General features: G+C 44.7%; 2 protein-coding genes across 5 annotated transcripts in view; one reads left to right on the top strand and one right to left on the bottom strand.

Moving 5' to 3' along the window:
* Nucleotides 1-19,045, top strand: part of RGL1 (ral guanine nucleotide dissociation stimulator like 1) — a 305,456-nt gene that overhangs the window by 62,999 nt on the left and 223,412 nt on the right. The gene's annotated exons all lie outside the window — the stretch shown is intronic.
* Nucleotides 6,988-10,589, bottom strand: LOC129036857 (transcription factor NF-E4-like). Its single transcript, XM_054488536.1, has 4 exons — nucleotides 10,453-10,589; nucleotides 9,697-9,820; nucleotides 9,342-9,498; nucleotides 6,988-7,313 (listed from the first exon to the last, which is right to left on the bottom strand). The coding sequence occupies exons 1-4, from the start codon at nucleotides 10,587-10,589 to the stop codon at nucleotides 6,988-6,990; spliced, it is 744 nt and encodes a 247-aa protein (XP_054344511.1).

The following is a 19,045-nucleotide window of genomic DNA, read 5'->3' as shown; positions in this document are numbered from 1 at the left end:
ATGTTCTAGAGAGCCCATCTTTCTGTATAATCAGTCTATTTAGAGTGGAGCAAGTGATGAAATTTAATGTGAAAGATTCCTTGATTTTCATATTATCCTATTGTCTGAAGATTCTGATCAATCTAATAAATATCTAGGTTAGACCCAGTCTGGTTTTATTTATCCAGGACCCCTTCTATCCCCAGCTAGAGCCACTAGATCACTAAATCAATCGTATGTACAGGCTGCCTCCGATTTATTTCCCTCGCTGCTGCTGGCCTGCCCCTGCCTTTTAGCCCTGATTGGAATGTTTCAATGTTTGCTTTGTTCTAATACGCTGTCCCTTGTACTGTCTTTTAAATAACCAACCTCTGACTGTCTGGGTTCTTGTTTACCCACCTTTTCATCAGCCCCTTCCTCATTCTTCAAGCCCAAATTCCAGCTTGAAGTCTGGGTTCTACAATCTGTTGACAGACTTCCTTGAAGCTTATGATCTGCATTCCTGACCTTCCTAGGAGTGTCCACCTCACAATTTTCTGATGTTATGTTGTGCAATGACACCTCATTTTGTTTGTTTTTGCTGTTGCTGACTGGACCATTGTATATCAGATATGGTGTTTTGCCTGCCAGACCAAGCCTTCCCGTATTGCATGGGAGTATACTAGTGGCTGTGACCAGACTGATTTTAAGTTCTAATCCCTCTTCCTGCTCCTACCCTCAACCTGCTCAGACCTGACAAAGTAATAGGGAATTGCCCACCCATTTAAGTCCCACAAAAAGCCATACTGCACCACTAGCCACTTCAATTATGATGAGTGGTTTTACGGGAAGAAAGGAATTGCAGGCTGATGATAGTAGCTTTGTTGAGTTGGTAGCACTGGATCCAGTCTCTGAGGGAAACATAATGGTTGGATTTCAACTTTGTAGTATTATTCCAGGAGCATCTGTATAGTATCATAAATATGGGATCTCACATGACATCTTCCTGTGTCTCAGAAAAATGGACAGAAAGCAGGTTTCAAGAATCTTTTTTTTTTAAATTTGACTTTAAGTTCTGGGATACATGTGCAGAATGTGCAGTTTTGTTACATAGGTATACATGTCCCATGGTGGTTTGCTGCACCTATCAACCTGTCATCTAGGTTTGTTTTTTTTTTTGACAGTCTCACTCTGTCACCCATGCTGGAGTGCAGTGGTGTGATCTCGGCTCACTGCAACCTCTGCCTCCCAGGTTCAAGTGATCCTCCTGCCTCAGCCTCCTGAGTTGCTGGGATTACAGGAGCACACCACCACACTTGGCTAATTTTTGTATTTTTAGAGGAGACGGGGTTTCACCATGTTGGTCAGGCTGGTCTTGAACTCCTGACCTTGTGATCCGCCCGCCTCGGCCTTCCAAAGTGCTGGGATTACAGGCGTGAGCCACCTCACCCGGCCTGTCATCTAGGTTTTAAGCCCCACATACATTAGGTATTTGTCCTAATGCTCTCCCTTTCCTTCCCCCCAAGCCCCTGACAGGCCCCAGTGTGTGATGTTCCCCTCCCTGTGTCCATGTGTTTTCATTGTTCAACTCCCACTTATGAGTGAGAACATGTGGTGTTTCATTTTCTGTTCCTGTGTTAGTTTGCTGAGAATGATGGCTTCCAGCTTCATCCATGTCCCTGCAAAGGACATGAATTCATTCTTTTTTATGGCTGCAAGATTAAAGAATCTTTTGCAACAGATGGGGAAATTGAGATTTAGATTAATCAATTGTTGCCCTTGAGATCACACACAGATTTGTTGATAGGATAGATCCTAGGTTTTGGTTTTGGGGAATAACAATCCACTGTCCCAGGGACTTCCAACCATTTGATGAAAGAAGGGTTTTTAGTTCCCTGAAGCCTTAAGGTAATTTAATTTTAGAGCTGGTCTGGAACTGACCTTGGAGATTGCCGGTTATTATTCTAAACCCTCATTTTCAAGGTACTGATGACAGAGAATAGGAGGTGTGTTCCATTTCCCTACCCCGTATTGTATGACTGATGGGAATGGAGAGATAGAGTAGGACAGAGGTGTATGGTGTATCAAGAAAGGCTTGAAGTCCTCTCTCAATCTTTTGTGCAAAAGTTTTATTAAATGGATGGAATTCAATGGGAAGTGAAATAGGGAACAGCCTCTACCCAAAATCCCACCCCACCCTCCACTGCCTTCAATAATGTTAGGCTCCTAATTTTTCCATTTTTCTTTTTTAAAATAATATTTTATTGGCCTGGTGCAGTGGCTCACGCCTGTAATCCCAGCACTTTGGGAGGCCAAGACAGGCAGATCACAAGGTCAGGAGTTCGAGACTAGCCTGGCCAACATGGTGAAACCCCATCTCCACTAAAAATAGAAAAATTAGCCAGGCGTAGTGGCAGGCACCTGTAATCCCAGCTACTCGGGAGGCTGAGGCAAGAGAATTGCTTGAACCTGGGAGGCAGAGGATGCAGTGAGCTGAGATTGCGCCATTGCACTCCAGCCTGGGTAACAGAGCAAGACTCCATCTTGACAAAAATAAAATAATATTTTATTGTTTTTTGCATAATGTCTTTATTTTGCAGAAAATGCTTTCTGCTTATTGTCTTTGGCTACTTTGTCAAAACTCTAGGTATGTCAACTCTAGCTATGATATCTGACACAAAAGAGGCCTGAAAATTACTTGAAAGCAACAAGGAAGAGAATGAAAGTTTGTTTTTTATCTCACTAAAGTAGGACCATTGGAGTTTACAAATTCTGGTATGCCAAAGTCATCTATATGCTATATGAGAAACAAACAAGAAGTTTCTGGACCCTAGTGAACAATTTTTTTTTTTTTTTTTCTGTGAATCATGGTGAATTAGGCCCAAATGCATTGCTTCCATCCTTGAATTCACCTAGATGACTCAGGACAACACTGCCACTGCAGATTACCAGCAAAGTGGGAGGTGGTGATGGGACTTTTTGATAAATAGTAGAATATGTATTCCTTCTTCTGTTTTAAAATGAAGTTAATAAGGCTTTATTTTCCTTCCTTTGACCCATGAGACCGCCATTTTATACCTAGTAGATCAATCAGATGAACGCTGGTTGCAAAGTCATTGCATATTTCAAGACATAGGTCTTGATTCACATGGAAGGTGGTGACATGGCTGTCTATAAGGCTACCAGGTAAGGTTGGGCTGAGGCATTGTACTGGCTGTCAGGCGTGTCTGTGTCTGTGACAGTCCCTTCATACAGTGGGGATCCTAGAGCTAGTAGATGGATTGGTGTTATGACTCATGGGGCACATACTGATGTGGGCAGGCATTCGAGGCTGGACCAACTGACAGGGGATTGGAGCATGGATAAACACACAGATGAATTGTCAGAATTGTAAGGCTCTTGTATCAGTTTGAACCCTGAGAGCGCACCAACAAACAACACAAGGCGATGTGGAGCAACACGCTGTTTTAATGTGTGCCTGGGTGCAGACGGGCTGAAGCTTAAAAGGGCGTCAGCACCAAATGAGGACGGGGCAGCAGTTTTATAGTCTCCTGTAAACAGGAAGTGTCTCAGTCTGATGTAACTGCTATGCAGTACCTGGACAGCAGTACCTCTCTCGGTCTTCAGGGGGTACGTGTCTTCCGGCCAGCTCTCTTCCTGCTTCTGCTATCTTGCTGACACATACTGTTGGCACAAGTGGTCTTGTGCCTTGGGACTAGGCCTGAGAAGTGAGGAGTTATTCACCACCACCTTCCCTCGCCGGCTTCCAGGCCCTGGGGAAAGTCTTTCATTCTTGTCTATTTGGTTATAGAGAAAGGGAAAAGCAACAACTTTCTCAATAACTACTCCAGTGTGACATGGGGGGTGGTGTGGCCACCTTGGAAACAAAAACTTAATTTTGGGGGTATTTTTGAGAGATGGGTTGGTATTCATCATGTCGTTGCAGCAGGAGCATCATCTGGATTGTCTGGCGGTTAACTGTGGTTTCAACAAGACTTTTAATAGCTTTTATTGTTAGTGGGATAATACAGGGGAGAAAGAGGAGGACCCCAATGATGAAGATTACTGTCCCTACCAGCATTTTAAATCCTCCCAAATTAGAGAACCACCCTCCTAGAAGGTTTGTTGGGTCCCATCCCTTCCAGGTTTGGACTGCTACATGGCTACTTTTCTGATGTTTGAAGCGATTTATAGTACTATTTTTCCGTTATCGGCTATGTTAAGACAACAATTGGAGATATTAAACTTACCACAGACCTCACCTTCTGAAGTTGTTTGGAACGCTTCTACCCCCCTGGAGAAAGTACAGACAAAGACTAGAAGATAGTGGAGCTGTTTGTTGGGTGGGATGTGAGTGAAGTCTACTTGCCAATCTTGCCCAGGTACCTGTCCCTGGGCTTGGTGGGTAGGAAAAGGCAGTGGCTGGAGGGAGCCCTGGGGTGACACTGAGTGGCAGATAGAGCTTGACTGGGTGATTTCTTGAACACAGCTGGAAAGGTGAGGACAAGTGAGAATAGGGCAGAGAAGTTGTAAGAGAGTTGCAACTGACATGGAAAAGTTGTGGAGACTTTGGGAGATAGGGATTGTTTGACAGTGAGGAAGAACAAAGCGCCCTTCCTTGACCTACCATGGTCCTTGCTTTTGAAGGTTTTGAGCTCAGAAGTCCTCCTTTTCTTCTGAGGAGTAAAGAGGAGAGAACAAGGACAGGGACAGAAACTGGCCTTGCACAGGTTGTAGGTGTACTTGTTTGGCTCCCTGATCTGCTAGTGCATTTCCAGCTGCTGTAGGATCGTATGGAGTTTGGTGGCCCCTGAAATGAATGATGGCAACTGTGGGAGCCTGGCAGCTTGAAGGAGTTTGTTGGTGAGAGAGCCATGTATGACAGGAGTGTTTTTTGCAGTTAGGAAACCCTGTTCTTTCCAGATGGACGAGTGTGAGTGCATTATGTGGAACGCATAATGAGAATTTGAATATATGTTGATCTGTTGTCTGGCTGCTAGAGTGAGAGCTTGAGTGAGGGCAATGAGTTCAGCTTTTTGGGAGGTGGTTCTTAGAGGGAGCAGATTGGCTTCAATAGTGTGTGGGGGGTGACACTATAAAATAGCCAGCATGTTGGTGTCCTTGATGTAGGAAGGAGCTGCCATCTACAAACCAAGTAAAGGAGGCATCTGGAAGGTGTTGGTCTGTTGGGTTTGGAAAATGTATAAGAAATGTTTGAACAGTGTTCATACAGGAGTGTGTAGGGTCTTGGGTGGTGGTAGCTTCAGGTAAAAGTGTGGCCAGGTTTAGACAGGAGCTGGTTAGCGTGGTGATGTGGGGAGTTTCTATGAATAGAGCATACAGTTGGAGGAGCCGTTGGGCAGAGATGAGACTTAGTACACTGCAGTATGAGCTAGCATGTCTTTGATGTTATGGGTTGAATAAACTGTTAGGTTGGCATGAAGAGATAGTTTTAAGTTTTCAAGGGTGAGGACAGCAGCTGCCGCCAATGCTTGGAGGCAGGCAGGCCATCCAAGAACTGTGGCTTCAAGCTGTTTAGAGAGGTAGGCAACAACCTGGAAGGTGGGTCCGTTAGACTGGGTTAGAACACTTATTGCAACTTCACACCATTCATTGGTGTAGAGGGAGAAAGGTTTGGTGAGGTCTAGGTCTGGGAGAGTGAGGACGGGGGCTGAGGTGAGAGCCTTCTGGAGTAGACGGAAAGGTTAGGTAATAGGCTATGCGGGTTTAAAGGCTCATGGAGAGGGCCTTTAGCGGCTTGGTATAACGGTTTGGTGAGTAGAGCGAAAGAAGGAACCCAGACCCTAGGGTCCTGCTAGTCCTAGAAAAGAGAGAATTTCTTGCTTAGTTTGTGGAGGTGGGAGGGACTGGAGGAGGCATATGTGGTCGGTTGTGAGCCCTTAGGTTTGCGGGGTAAGAGCTAGGCCTAGATAGGTGACTGGGGGGGGGGTGCTTATTTGTGCTTTCTTAGGGGAGACCTGATGCCCCCATTCTGCCAAGAAGTTTAAAAGAGAGATGGTATGGACATCGCAGTCTCTTTGAGAGGGTCTACACAGGTGTAGATCATCAACATACTGAAGGAGAGTGGACGGTTTTAGGGATAAGGTACAGAGGTCATGAGCAAAGGCCTGCCCAAAAAGGTGGGGGCTGTCTCTGAAACCTTGAGTTAGTATGCACCAGGTGAGCTGATGTGAAAGGTGGGTGTCGGGGTTTTCCCATGTAAAGACAAAGAGGTTTTGGGAATCAGGGTATAAAGGAATTGTGAAAACAGCATCCTGTAGGTCTAGAACAGAAAAACAGGTGGTGTTGGAGGGAACTGTGGAAAGTAAAGTATATGGTTTAGGAACTACTGGACATACTAGGAGTATGGCTTGGTTAATGAGCCTGAGGTCCTGGACTAAGCAATAAGTTCCATCTGGCTTTTTGACACGTAGAATTGATGTGTTAAAGGAGAGTCTGTTGGGCAGAGTAGGTGACTGACAAGGAGATGAGAAATGATAGGCTTTAGGCCTATGAGAGCTGCTTGGGGGATGGGATACTGCTTCTGTGATAGGAACTGGGTGGGGACTTTAAGGGTAACGCAGACAGGGGTGTGGTGTTTTGTGATTGAGGGTGTGGAAGTATCCCAAACAGTGGGGTTAACTATGGATGGGGGATAAGGAAAGGTTGCATGTTTTAAGGTAGGAGGTTGGAGGAGTAGAAGAAAGTTAGAAGCCCCGGAGGGGTCTGGGTTGATGCGTTGGGTACTATGGGGAATGTGGAAGTGGAGAGTAGTGTGGAGTTTTGAAAGGATGTCTCTACTTAGGAGCAGAGTTGGGCATGAGGGCAGGACTAAGAAAGAGTGAGTGAAGGAAAAGGTGTGCAGGGAGCAGAAAAGTGGAGGGGTGGCTCGGGGTTTGGAGACTTGTCCATCAATTCCCACAACAGAGACTTGGGAGGACTGGGTGGGTCCTGAAAAATTAGGTAAAGCAGAGTAGTTTGCCCTGGTATTAATTAAAAAACATACTGGCCTACCTGCCACCATCAGGGTTACCCTTGGCTCACATGAAGAGATGGTAGTTGCCGGGGTGTCTGTTCCAGGGCACCGGCAGTCTTCAGCAGCAAGGCCAATGAGATACGAGTAGGAGGTTTTGACTGGCTCAGGAAGGGATGGGGGCAGTCCTTGTGGGGGCTGCTCACAGTCTGACTTCCCGTTGGGTCCTCCACAGAGGGGGTACAGCCTGGTGGGCTTACCTGGGTTTGGGCATTGTCTGGACCAGTGGCCTTCATTGCCACACTTGAAACAGGCGCCAGGTGGAGGTGGATTGCTAGGAGGCTTCTGTGTGGAGCTGCGGCCCCGTGGGCCCACAGAGCCCCTGATGGCAGAGGCAAGCATTTGAAACTCTGCCTGTTTTTTACCGTTTACTTTTCTCATCACGATTGTTAAGGACTTTGAAGGCTAAATTAAGAAGGTCTTGTTGTGTGGTTTGAAGGCTGCTGTCAAGCTTCTGAAGCTTGCGCCGAATACTGGGGGTAAATTGGGAGATGAACTGAAGGTTTAAGATAGTGGTTCCTTCTGGGCTGTCTGGGTCTAGGTTGGTATACTTTCTCGTGGCTTCAGTTAAATGAGAGAGAAAAGGGCTGGATTTTTGTCGGGACCTTGGGTGATTTCTGAAAGCTTTTCATGGTTGACTGCTTTAGGGGCACCCTTTTTGAGTCCTGCAAGGAGACACAAAATCATGTGGTCTTGATGGCGGCATCCAGGGGCCCTGTCTTGATAATCCCAGTGGGGAGCCTGGTTGGGGACTGCCTCTGCATCACTAGGCTGGGCAGGAGCTTGGTGATGAATTGTATCAGCATGCGCCTGAGCTGGGGTCCAGATATGGTCCTGGTCTTCTGGGGTGAGGGTAGAACAGAGGATAACGTAGAGGTCATGCCAGGTTAGTTCATAAGACTGGGTGAGGTACTGAAACTCTCTAATATAAGAGGTAGAATCTTCTGGAAATGAACCGAGTCTTTTGTTAATTTGAGAAAGATCAGTGAGGGGGAAGGGAACATGAACTCTAACAATATCTTTAGTTCCTGCTACTTCCCAAAGTGGGCACTCTAGCACAGGTGCTGAAGTAAGGGTGGGGCATGGGCCAAAGATGGCACCTGAGCGAGTATGGGAAGGAGAGAAGGAAGAGCCTGGAAGTGGTTCCTGCTGAGGGTTTGAAAGGGGAAAGGGGGGTTGAGTTAACAGGCACTGGAAGATAGGGGCGTAAGGTGGCAGGATGAATTTGCAAGCCTCAGGAGAGGGCGGTGGGGGAGGACAATGGGTACAGGCAATACTAGAATTGTCCTGAGGAGGGAACGGTGTAGAAAAAGAAGTGAATACTGCTGACTGGGAAGATGACAGCTGGGAAGATGGTGGCTGAGAAGATAAAGAGGAGGTTTGGGGGTTAAAGAAGATGGTTGAGAGGGGAGAGGTAGGGGCTGGGAGAGGTAGACAGCAGACTGCTGGATCAAACAAGGAAAAAGAGGTGGGGTGGGGAGGAGGAAGGCGATCTGGGTGGTGAGAATGGAGGAGAATGATTTGAACAGGTGAACAAGAATTGCAGAGGTCAGGTTGTGATCTGAGTGCAAAAAGGCCTGGACATAAGGAATTTCTCCCTATTTCTCCAGTTGTCGGCAATAATTGCTTAAATTAGTTAAAATTATAAAGTTGAATGTTCCATTTGTGGGCCATTTGGACCTGTTATGTAATTTGTACTGTGGCCAGATTGAATTGCAAAAAAAGACAAGGTGCTTAGGGCGGATATCTTGCATGAGGCCTAAGGTCTGCAGGTTTTTTATGAGGCAGCCTAGAGGGCTGTCTTTTGGAATGAAAGACTGGGAATTTCCCATAACGGAGGGTAGGCTTGGGAGAACAGGGAAAAGGAGACCATCCTGGATGGCCGGAGGGAGATGATAAAAGGAGCGATCGTCACCGCTGCCTTTATCAAGGCCTTGTTCATGTTCCCTTCCCCCTCACTGATCTCTCTCAAATTAACAAGACTCGGTTCATTTCCAGAAGACCCTACCTCTTATATTAGAGAGTTTCAATATCTCACCCAGTCTTATGAACTAACCTGGCATGACCTCTATGTTATCCTCTCTTCCACCCTCACCCCAGAAGACAGGGACCGTATCTGGACCCTAGCTCAGGCGCATGCTGATACAATTCATCACCAAGCTCCTGCCCAGCCTAGTGACACAAAGGCAGTCCCCAACCAGGGTTAGAGGCATCCCCCTAAGACCAGATGATCAGCGAGTGCCTGGCACATGCCAGAGCCTTCTTGGACCAACATTGGATCTTTGGACTGGAGAAACCAAGAGAGGCCGTGTGGATTTTTCTCTGTTAACCTGGCTCCTGGAAACTTATCAGTAGGTGAGATCAGTGACTGGTGTGCATGCACAGAGAAGTGACTGGAGGCTGAGGAGCTTCCTTTGTCCGGTTGCTGTGGACTGCCGTCCAGGGTGGAAGGACACAAGGGACACGGACCGGAGCCCCTTCTGGATTTCGGCACCAGATGTAAGGCTCTTGTATCAGTTTGAACCGCGAGAGCTTGCCAATGAACAACACAAGGCGGTGTGGAGCAACGCGCTGTTTTAATGTGTGCCTGGGTGCAGATGGGCTGAGACTTAAAATGGCATCAGCACCAAATGAGACCGGGCAGGGGTTTTATAGTCTTCTGTAAACAGGAAGTGCCTCCGTCTGATGTAACTGCTACGCGGTACCCGGACAGCCTCTCTCTCAGTCTTCAGGGGGTAAGTGTCTTCTGCCGGCCGACTCTCTTCCTGCTTCTGCTTTCTTGCTGATGCACGCTGCTGGCGCAGGTGTTCTTGCGCCTTGGGACTGGGCCTGAGAAGGGATGAGTTATTCACCCCCTGTCCCCCTTCCTGCCCAGCTTCCAGGCCTCAGGGAAAGTCTTTCAAGAATATGTTGGAGAACTGTTCCAGTGAGCACAGGGCTAGGGTAGGAGGATGAATGTTGGTTCCTCAGGGCAGGGTACCTTTCACAGCTGTATATGAAAGGAAGTGAGGGAGGCCTCCAAACTGAGGATGGGGGTTGGCAGGTGGACAGAGGGTACTGGTTCTAGGAATAAGCTACCCACTGAATGGGAGTACCTAGATTGGGGTTCTTCCTGGCTGCCTTGGAGTTCTTCCATCATATCTTTGTAATTGCTTCTTTCCTTTGCATCCAGGGAAGCTTTTGCAAATGGATTGTGTTTAATTTGTAGCTGTGAGCTCTTCATTCTGATAAGCTGTCACAGTTATTTATGAACTAGGTCTCGGAAAGCAATGGCTAGTGATCATGTGTTGTGGACACCCCACTCTCACTATGTGAATTCGAGGCTGGTGCTTATTAAGGAGTTTGACATGATCAGGCCCCCTCTGTGTAGCTAGTTGTTGATCTTGACTTTGCTGAGGGAGATGGGCACCTTCATCCTGTAGGGCCCTAAGTTGGGGGAATTGGGCTGGAAGGGCACACACCTGAGTGCCTGCAGCTCAGGCTTGCCCTCTGGCACCCATTCCTGGTTCCCACTTCTGGTTTTCTTCCAGCGCTTACTGTGGGCCTCCATGAAGTCCAGCAAGAAGGAGTCCATGGCTCTTAAAGCCAGGCCAGACATGCTCGGCACTGGAAACAACTTCCTGGCATTCTTGGTGGTGATCATGTCATTGGTGAGCTCCTTGAAGCATAGCCACAACTTGCTCTCCTCCAGGCCTATCTGCCACTTTCACTCTACATGGTTACCCTTCTCAATGCCTGGCCTGTTGCTCACGCTTCATGGCTCTCAGCAAGTGGTCCACTCGGTACTGCAGGGTCTTCGATGCATACTCTTACCAGTGCTGTGGGAGCTCATTCTCCTGCCTGCCTCCCTCCCACTTTCTTCTAAGCCCCAACTTGTTACTTGAGAACCATCTTTACCTCTCCAAGACCTATGAAGGTGCCTGGGTCCCTGTATAGACTGGGAGGAGGGTGAGGATGGAGATCTGGTCAGGAAAGGCGCTGGTGATAAGGGGGAAGGTTATCATACTTGAACTCCTGAAAGGCATGACTAGGGCAGACCTCTTGCTCTTTTGTTTTTGCATCCCTTGTTTTTTGGCAGGTGTTTCCCAGGTGTATTAGTCCTTTTTCACACTGCTGTAAAGATACTACCTGTGGCTGAGTGATTCATAAACAAAAGAGGTTTAATTGACTCGTAGTTCTGCATGGCTAAAGAAGCCTCAGGAAACTTACAATCATGGCGGAAGGAGAAGGGGAAGCAAGGACATTCTTCACATGGTGGCAGAAGAGGGAGAGAGCACACAGGGGAAACTGCCACTTTTGAAGTATCAGATCTCATGAGAACTCCCTCACTATCAAGAGAACAGCATGGGGAAACTGCCCCCATGATCCAGTCACCTCCCACCAGGTACAATTTGAGATGAGATTTGGGTGGGAACACAGTCAAACCATATCACCAGGACCACAGAAGTAGTGGAAGTGGATAACTAGAAGGAAAAGGGCAAAAATCCCTTGCTTATCTGGGTGCCATCTTTCTCTTGGCCCTTGATGCTTCCAGATGTGACATACTTACACATGTCTTCTCTCTCCTGAGCTACACTTCTGCATCTTTGGAGGCCCCTTACTTGGAATGTCTCTGCTTTACCCTTCTTTGAATTTATCCTGAGCTCCTGCTCCTGGAGGTTGACCCCACAACCTGTTATTGAGTCAGCCCTTTTGGGCCGGGTCACACACAATGTCTCAAGGCTGGGTTACCCTTTGCAGCGTGCACTCAGATCCTGGGCAACTCACATCATTATGCAAAGGGTAGCCTGCTGCACACCCTCTGCACTCTACTTTTGCACACTGGTTCCAACCAACTCTTCAGTGAGAAGCAGAACCCAAGCTCTGTGTTCATAGGCACCCAGATTCCAGAGGACATCTGTCATTTTCTCTCATGAATTGTCCCTGGATGCAGTTCAATAACATTCAGCCCATGGAGCCTGCAGTTGCTCCCAGCCTCAGTGAGCAGTTTTCTGGGAGCCCTCCAACTCTCCCACCCACCACTGCACTTAATGAGTATGTAGGAGGTGTTGGGGGGTGAGGTGACAGAGAAGCACTCTAGAGAGGAGTGAAATACTATAGCCCACTCTTACCGGGTCTTTCCAATCCCCTGTTAAGATTAGTAAGGTTGAATGGGGTACAAAGGTGAGAGTCTAGGGGCCTTTAGTTTTCCCCTTGGAAAGCCTTGGAGGGAAATTCCTTCCATGTCCTGTTATAATTATCTGGAGAGGTCAGTTCTACATTCAGTTGAACCTGTGAGTGGATTTGGCAACTGCCTTGAGCTTAGCCCTGGTTGCCATAACTCATTAAGTTTCTCACAAGCATTTACTATGTTAACAGAATGCTGGGAATGGGGTGTGGGGGCGGGCAGAGGAGAAGAAGAAGACATTCACAGTTAACACCTCTGATGACATCTCTGATAGCAAATAGATACTATTACAAAACTCTATCCACCCAAGAGCTAAATTGTTAGTCACAGATGCAAAGTGCTGTGTGGTCTTGAGTAAGCCTCTCAGTTTTCCCATCTATAAATCTAGAGTAGCAGTGCAGATTTGCTTGGCAAGGTTTTTCTGAGGATTAAAGTACCCTAAATCATGTAATTAAAATGAACATAAAGTATTTTCCAAATTTGAAGAGCCATGGAAATGAGAAAAATAATTACTAAGAGACCCAGTGAGGGGCTATGTTTGAACTGTTGGCCATTCCTTGGGCAGTAGTAATTTCCTGGCAGGAACTGGCCTGGGAGGGCCCTTGACAGATGTTGCACAGAACTAGTTTAAGAAGGGCTGACTGGCATGTGGTTATTATTTTATCTTTGTAAAGCTACAGTGTGAGGCCTGTGACAGCAGGAGGAGGCCGTGAGGTATTCACTTGACAGCCTGCCATTGTCAACTCTAATGGGAGAGAAACTTCAGTGGCTAGAAGGGCAGCCTCAGGTTGTAAGTGATTCATTTTTAGTTCAGCTGCAATAACTCCTGCTGGTGATTTAATCCTGTGACTTAGGAACTCTTTGTGTGTGCTTGAGTGAATGAATAAAAGAGAGACAGAGTGAGAGAGAGAGTGTGTGTGTGTGTGCATGTGTGCACACATGCACACACATTCATGTGAACAATTTCTGTTCACTCACTTGTGATTACCAATGGGCCACATTCTATTTAGGTTTTGAGGCTTGGCATTAAGCATGTTTTGCTAGGATGATTTGTTTTTTGGACAAGGAAGCTAACATAGTAGTCATATGATAATTTAGTTTATGTCTTTATTGTTGCAGAGTTTGGCTGATAGCAAGGGCAGTCGAGAATGATAGTCTCATATAGACCTTAATCCCAGCTCCTAAAGTAGAATGGAATTGTGGAAATCAAGTTTTCTGGTCTAAAATAAATGTTTTGTGGCACTCTTTTAAAAGGAACAGGTTGAAAAGTCCCTGTGGAATCTTAATTTTGCCACTGCAGATTATTAAAGACCCCAGGTGAGCAAATCAACTGTGAGGAGGTGATTTTTATCAGTTGGCATTGGACAGACTACAGCATAGCTATCACCTGCATGGCCTTCCTTTTCCTTTGATGATCGTGTGTCAGTGGGATGGAGGATTTTTTTTGTTTTGTTTTGAGACAGAGTCTCCCTCTCTTGCCCAGGCTGGAGTACAGTGGCATGATCTCGGCTAACTGCAGCTTCCACCTCCCAGGTTCACGTGATTCTCCTGCCTCAGCCTCCCGAGTAGCTGAGATTACAGGCACGTACCACAATGCATGGCTAATTTTTGTATTTTTAGTAGAGAAGGGGTTTCACCATGTTGGCCAGGCTAGTCTCGAACTCCTGACCTCAGGTGATCCTTGGCCTCCTGAAGTGCTGGGATTACAGGCGTGAGCCACTGCACCTGGCTGGGATGGAGGATTTTAAAAGGAGTTGTATTGCCTTTTTGAAAAAAATCTAGAGGTCCCCCCCCCCTTTTATAATGACCCTTTTGACTGAAACTTTATCTTAAAAATTCCAGGATAAGGGATAAATTAGCCACTAGAATGTGATTTCCATGTGCTATAAATTTTCGTATTCTCCCAAAATTCCTTTGTTCAAATCTAATTCTCAATGCGATGGCATTTGGGAGTGGGGCCTTTTGGAGGTAATTAGGTCATGAGGGCAGAACTCTCATGAATGTGATTAAAGGCCTTATAAAAGAGGTTCCACAGAGATCCCTCATCCCTTCTACCATGTGAGGTCACAGGGAGAAAGCACTGTCTGTGAACCAGAAGATGGGTTTTCACCAGACACCAGATCTACCAGAGCTTTGATCTTGGACTTTCCAGCCTCCAGAACTGTGAGAAATCATTTCTGTTGCTTATAAACCATTCAGTTTATAATATTTTGTTATAGAAGCCCTGTTGGACTAAGATACGATGAATGTAGAGATATTTTGCATATTTTATTCACCGCTGTATCCCTAGGTCCTAGATATGACCTGACATATATTTAAGGTGCTCAATAAATATTTGTTTAATGAATGAATCAATCGAAAAAGGGCTATAACCTCCTGTTAGGAGTGATCTCTGGGTATTGGCTCATGCTTGCCTTTTGGGATCATCTGCATGGATGTCATAAGTGCTAAAATCTTAAGCCACGAGAAATATGGAGCTTGCTTCCACCACAGTGATTTTCTGTGAAATCACTACCCAAAGATTTTTCACGCTTTCCAAAAATATTTTTTGAATGAACACATGTCATGGATGGGGAAGTTTTCCTCTTATTAGGCAGACATTTATTGTCTTATTTCATTTATTATTTCATGCAGATGTCCCCTGTGATGTTAACTTAACCCTACTACTGGGTTTTCCATTTTTTTGCATTTGAATCATACTCAAACTCATGCCAGAGAACAATGCAGTTCAGCTTTCTGATGACCATGTACAGTTTTTGCAAAGTGGCCTATCTTGTCCCTTTTTAAACTGAGGACTAATTTAGTATAAAAGATCATTTAGAGAACTTATTCCATCTATTCTAGCTTTGCCAGCATGCTAGCAGAAACACCCAATGCCACAAAATCACCGAAATGAGACTCATACACCAGGATTAAGGGAAGATGATGCTTTTGATGAAACATTAGTGAACAAATAGAATTTTAGAATCAATGATAATCTCTGCCTCATTATGTAATTTAAGCCCCTTGATTTGTACCTGAGGAAACCAAAGCCCTGTGGAGCACAGAGTAAGGACGTATGAGAACTGGAGTTAAGACTTATGCCCTCTGACTGACAGTAAATTCTTTCCATAGTACTGTCACAGCATGCCACAGGGAAGAAGTGTCTTTTTATCTTTTAATAACTATGTATCAAATGCTTAAGGCCAGAAAGAAGAGTATAGATGTTAACAGTTTTGATATTTGCACTATACCAGCTCCCAGCCACCTGAAAGAGCTTGATGGGTTGGCATCAGTGAGTCTTGGAGAGTGCATGAAGACCCACTGCTCACAGGGTGTGAACTGGGAGTTGGAGGCAGTCTGGTGCAGGTGGAAAGGCATTGAACTGGGGTCGAGTGAGGAAGCTTGGGTTCTGATTCTGATCGAGCCATTGCCATGCTATATATATTTTACCTTGTTTAGTCTTAATTACCATCCTACTAGGTAGGGATGGTTATTCTTATTTTAGGAATGAGGAAACCGGGGCTTAGAAAGGTTAGGAAACTTGTTTAAATTAAGGTTATACAGGCTAATAAATGGCAGAGCTTCATTTGAACCCCAGCTTATATAATACTACCCAAAAGTTACTGCCCAGTTTCCCTCTCTGAGCCTCACTGAAAGGAAAATGTTTGGATGATCTCTGACATTCCTTCCAGGTCACAAATTCTGCATTTGATCTTGTTTTTTTTTTTTTTTAAGTGATGTTTGGCTTTGAAGATTTAGTCCACCCCCTTTCCTCCCTCGTTGTTGGTGAACTGATTGTTTTATAGATTTTCACACATCTGTCTCCCAGGATAGTGTGCTAAGAGGACCGTTGGAGACTGTAGAAGTTTGTTTCTTTTAGGTGTAAGCCTTGTTTCTCAGGGTACTATGCTTTCACTAGCATCTTAAATAATTAGGTCACAGAGACTATTAACACTTTATTTTCACATAATACCAAGTAACTAAGAATTGCCATTATTTTGCCAATTAGCCCATGCAATCCTTAGCTCATAGACCAAACCATTATCTTCAGATACATATTAGTCTCGATTACCCAGAGAAACAACCAATCGGAGACCTATATCTATAGCTATACCTATATCTTTCTATAACTATACATGTAGAAAGGGAGGGAGGGAGGGAAAGATGGAGAAAGAAACTATAAGGAATTGGCTCATGTGGTTATGGAGGCCGAGAAGTCCTAGGATCTGCAGTTGGCAAGCTGGAGACTCAGGAGAGCTGATGGTGTAGTTCTAGTGCAACTCTGAAGGCCTGCAAACCGGTAGAGCTGATAGTGTAAGTTGTAGTCTGAGGAGAGGAGTGAAGACAGAAGACTAATGTTCCAGCTCAAAGACAATGAATGAATTGGATGAGGCTCATCCTCATTGGGGTGGGCAATCTGCTTTACTCATTCTGCCAATTCAAGTGTTAATCTTATCTAGAAACACTCTCACAGACATACCCAGAACAATCCAGATACCACATAGCCCAGCCAAGTTGACAAATAAAAAACCATTACAATGTACTAGAACTATTATGTTTTTACACTTCAAGAGGTGTTGAAGTGACTCAGTCGATCTAAGGGGAAAAAGGTGATATGCTATTAAAAATATAAACACAGAAAAAAAACTGTATGTTTTAGTTAGGGTAAGCTAACTGTTATAACAAATAGACTCCAAAATTTATACTGGCTTAATCATAAAAGAAGTTTATTTCTTGCTTGTTACAAAGTACTGATCAAGTTATCAGGTCAGCAGAGTCCCTGCTAAAAGAGGCCTCTTCCATCTTTAATATGTAGCTTCTGAAGTCAGCCCAAATGTTGTCTTCATCTCTACCAGTTGGGAGGAGAAAAGAGCATGGAGAAGTGTCACATGGGAGGATTTTATGAGCTAGGCCAGGAATGGCCCAAGTCTTTTCTGTCACATTCTTTTGCATGGAACTCAGTCACATGGCTGCACCTAACTGGGGGTGGCTGGAAAATGTAGTCCCTGGCTGGGCAGCCCATATCCCAGCATGTCCACTGTACCCTGTATGAAGATCAGAAGATCTGAATTCTGTAATTGGCTTTCCTATTAACTGGTTGGTGATCTTTCCTTGTCTGTAAAATGTAAAAGCTGGTTGATATCCCAAATATCTTCTTGCTCTAGAATTCTATGTCTCTGTTTTGCTCTTTAAAAGAAAATGTTCTGTGTGAAGACAGCTAGTTCTTTGCCTGGATGCAGTGAAGGTCCTGGTTCATGCAGCAAACTTTGTCTCACGTAGGACTTAATACTGGCAAATCAGGGAGCCAAGTCTGGGGACTCTTTTGATCCTGTACTGGATAAATTATCATTCATTGGGCATAGTAAGCATTGATTCATGGGTGGCAGTTTACTGTATTTTAGGAGTCTTCTAAGTGGTGTGTGCCCCTCGCCTACATGAAGATTTTCCAAAGGGTTAGGTGTTACAGCGAGCATTTTTAGAGGATCAGTTATCTTTAATTTTTATATGTACCTACTCCTAAACTGATCAAAAACATCTGCAATGAAAGAGTTTTGTTAGTTCTTCTTTCCCACCTCTCCTTTCACAGTTGCCCTTCTCTACCTTTACAAATGAAAGTCTACTGCTTACTCAGCCCGCATCTTGCATAGTTCGTTGTTCCAAGTGTAGAAACCTCTAGGGCACCAAAGTGATTTTTTAAAATATGTGTCATTTATATTCAAGATATTAAACATACTTTCTCCATCTGGCACATTAGAGAGTATATTTATAATAAAAGTTTTGCTTTTTATGTTTAGTAATAATTTAGGAAAAGTATATGTATTTATGTTGTTTTGATCAATTATGTACCACCATAACTGAGAATACAGCTCAGTAAAACATTATTTAACTTATAGCCTTATAGTGACAGAAACTTAAAAAAATATTTTTTATTTATATTTGATACTTTTAAATTTAAAACTATTTTACCCTAAGAGAAAATTCTATAGCAAAGGTGAAACAGAAATACAATTTCAAGAAGCTAAAAGAGTGACTGTGTACTCGGGTGATGATTGAGATAGATTCTGCCCTTGTGGCTGATAAACTAGTGGAGGAGACATAAACAAGTAAATTAGCAAAAGTGCAAGATAATTTTAGATCATGATAAATGCCATGAAGAAGGTAAGCAGGAGGGTGGTCAAAGAAAGCCTCTCAGAGGAAGTGGCATTTGGTATGAGCACAGAAGAGGTCTTCTTTCCTCTTGAGTAAATATATCCTCTCAGGTTGGGGCATGGATATGGTGGAAGGGAAGCAGAGCTTATTTCTGTTAAAGAGAGCTTGTTCATGGCCGGGTGCGGTGGCTCACGCCTGTAATTCCAGCACTCTGGGAGGCCAAGACAAGTGGATCACGAGGTCAGGAGATGGAGACCATTCTGGCTAACACAGTGAAACCCTATCTCTGCTAAAAATACAAAAAATCAGCCGGGCGTGGTGGCACACGTCTGTTGTCCCAGCTACTTGGGAGGCTGAGGCAGGAGAATCGCTTGAACCTGGGAGGTGAAGGTGACTAGTGCCACTCTGCTCCATCCTGCGTGACAGAGGGAGACTCGATCTCAAAAAAAAAAAGAAAAAAATAGAGAGAGAGAGAGAGAGCTTGTTTATGTATATTTTAAATGGATGCTGATGGAGATCAAATTGCTGTGGTATTTATATTCCCACTGGATACATTTAAAGGAATGACATAAGTTTATGATATTTAAAATATTTCAATAGTCACTATACACTAGAAATTATACCATTTGCAAATATTTAAACTTACAATGAAAACTTTTTCATATCAACCTAAAATGAACAAGTGGTAAATAGTTTATTAAAATGTTTTTGGGGGTACATGAGCAAAGAACTTTCAAAACCACTGGCATAGTAGC

This window comes from Pongo pygmaeus, chromosome 1, assembly GCF_028885625.2.
Source record: "Pongo pygmaeus isolate AG05252 chromosome 1, NHGRI_mPonPyg2-v2.0_pri, whole genome shotgun sequence".
Taxonomy (NCBI): domain Eukaryota; kingdom Metazoa; phylum Chordata; class Mammalia; order Primates; family Hominidae; genus Pongo; species Pongo pygmaeus.
Note: the sequence above shows the minus strand (reverse complement) of the source record. Positions and strands in the feature narration are given on the sequence as shown.

Excerpts from the sequence above, each read along its gene's own strand:
- LOC129036857 (XM_054488536.1), bottom strand. The coding sequence starts at position 10,589 with ATGTCTGGCCTGGCTTTAAGAGCCATGGACTCCTTCTTGCTGGACTTC. Across the intron at positions 9,499-9,696 it reads CTGAGAGAGAGGCTGTCCGG|AGCCTTACATCTGGTGCCGA; the intron begins GTACCGCGTAGC and ends AACTGATACAAG. Across the intron at positions 7,314-9,341 it reads AGTCACTGATCTCACCTACT|GGGCTCTGTGGGCCCACGGG; the intron begins GATAAGTTTCCA and ends CTCTGCCATCAG.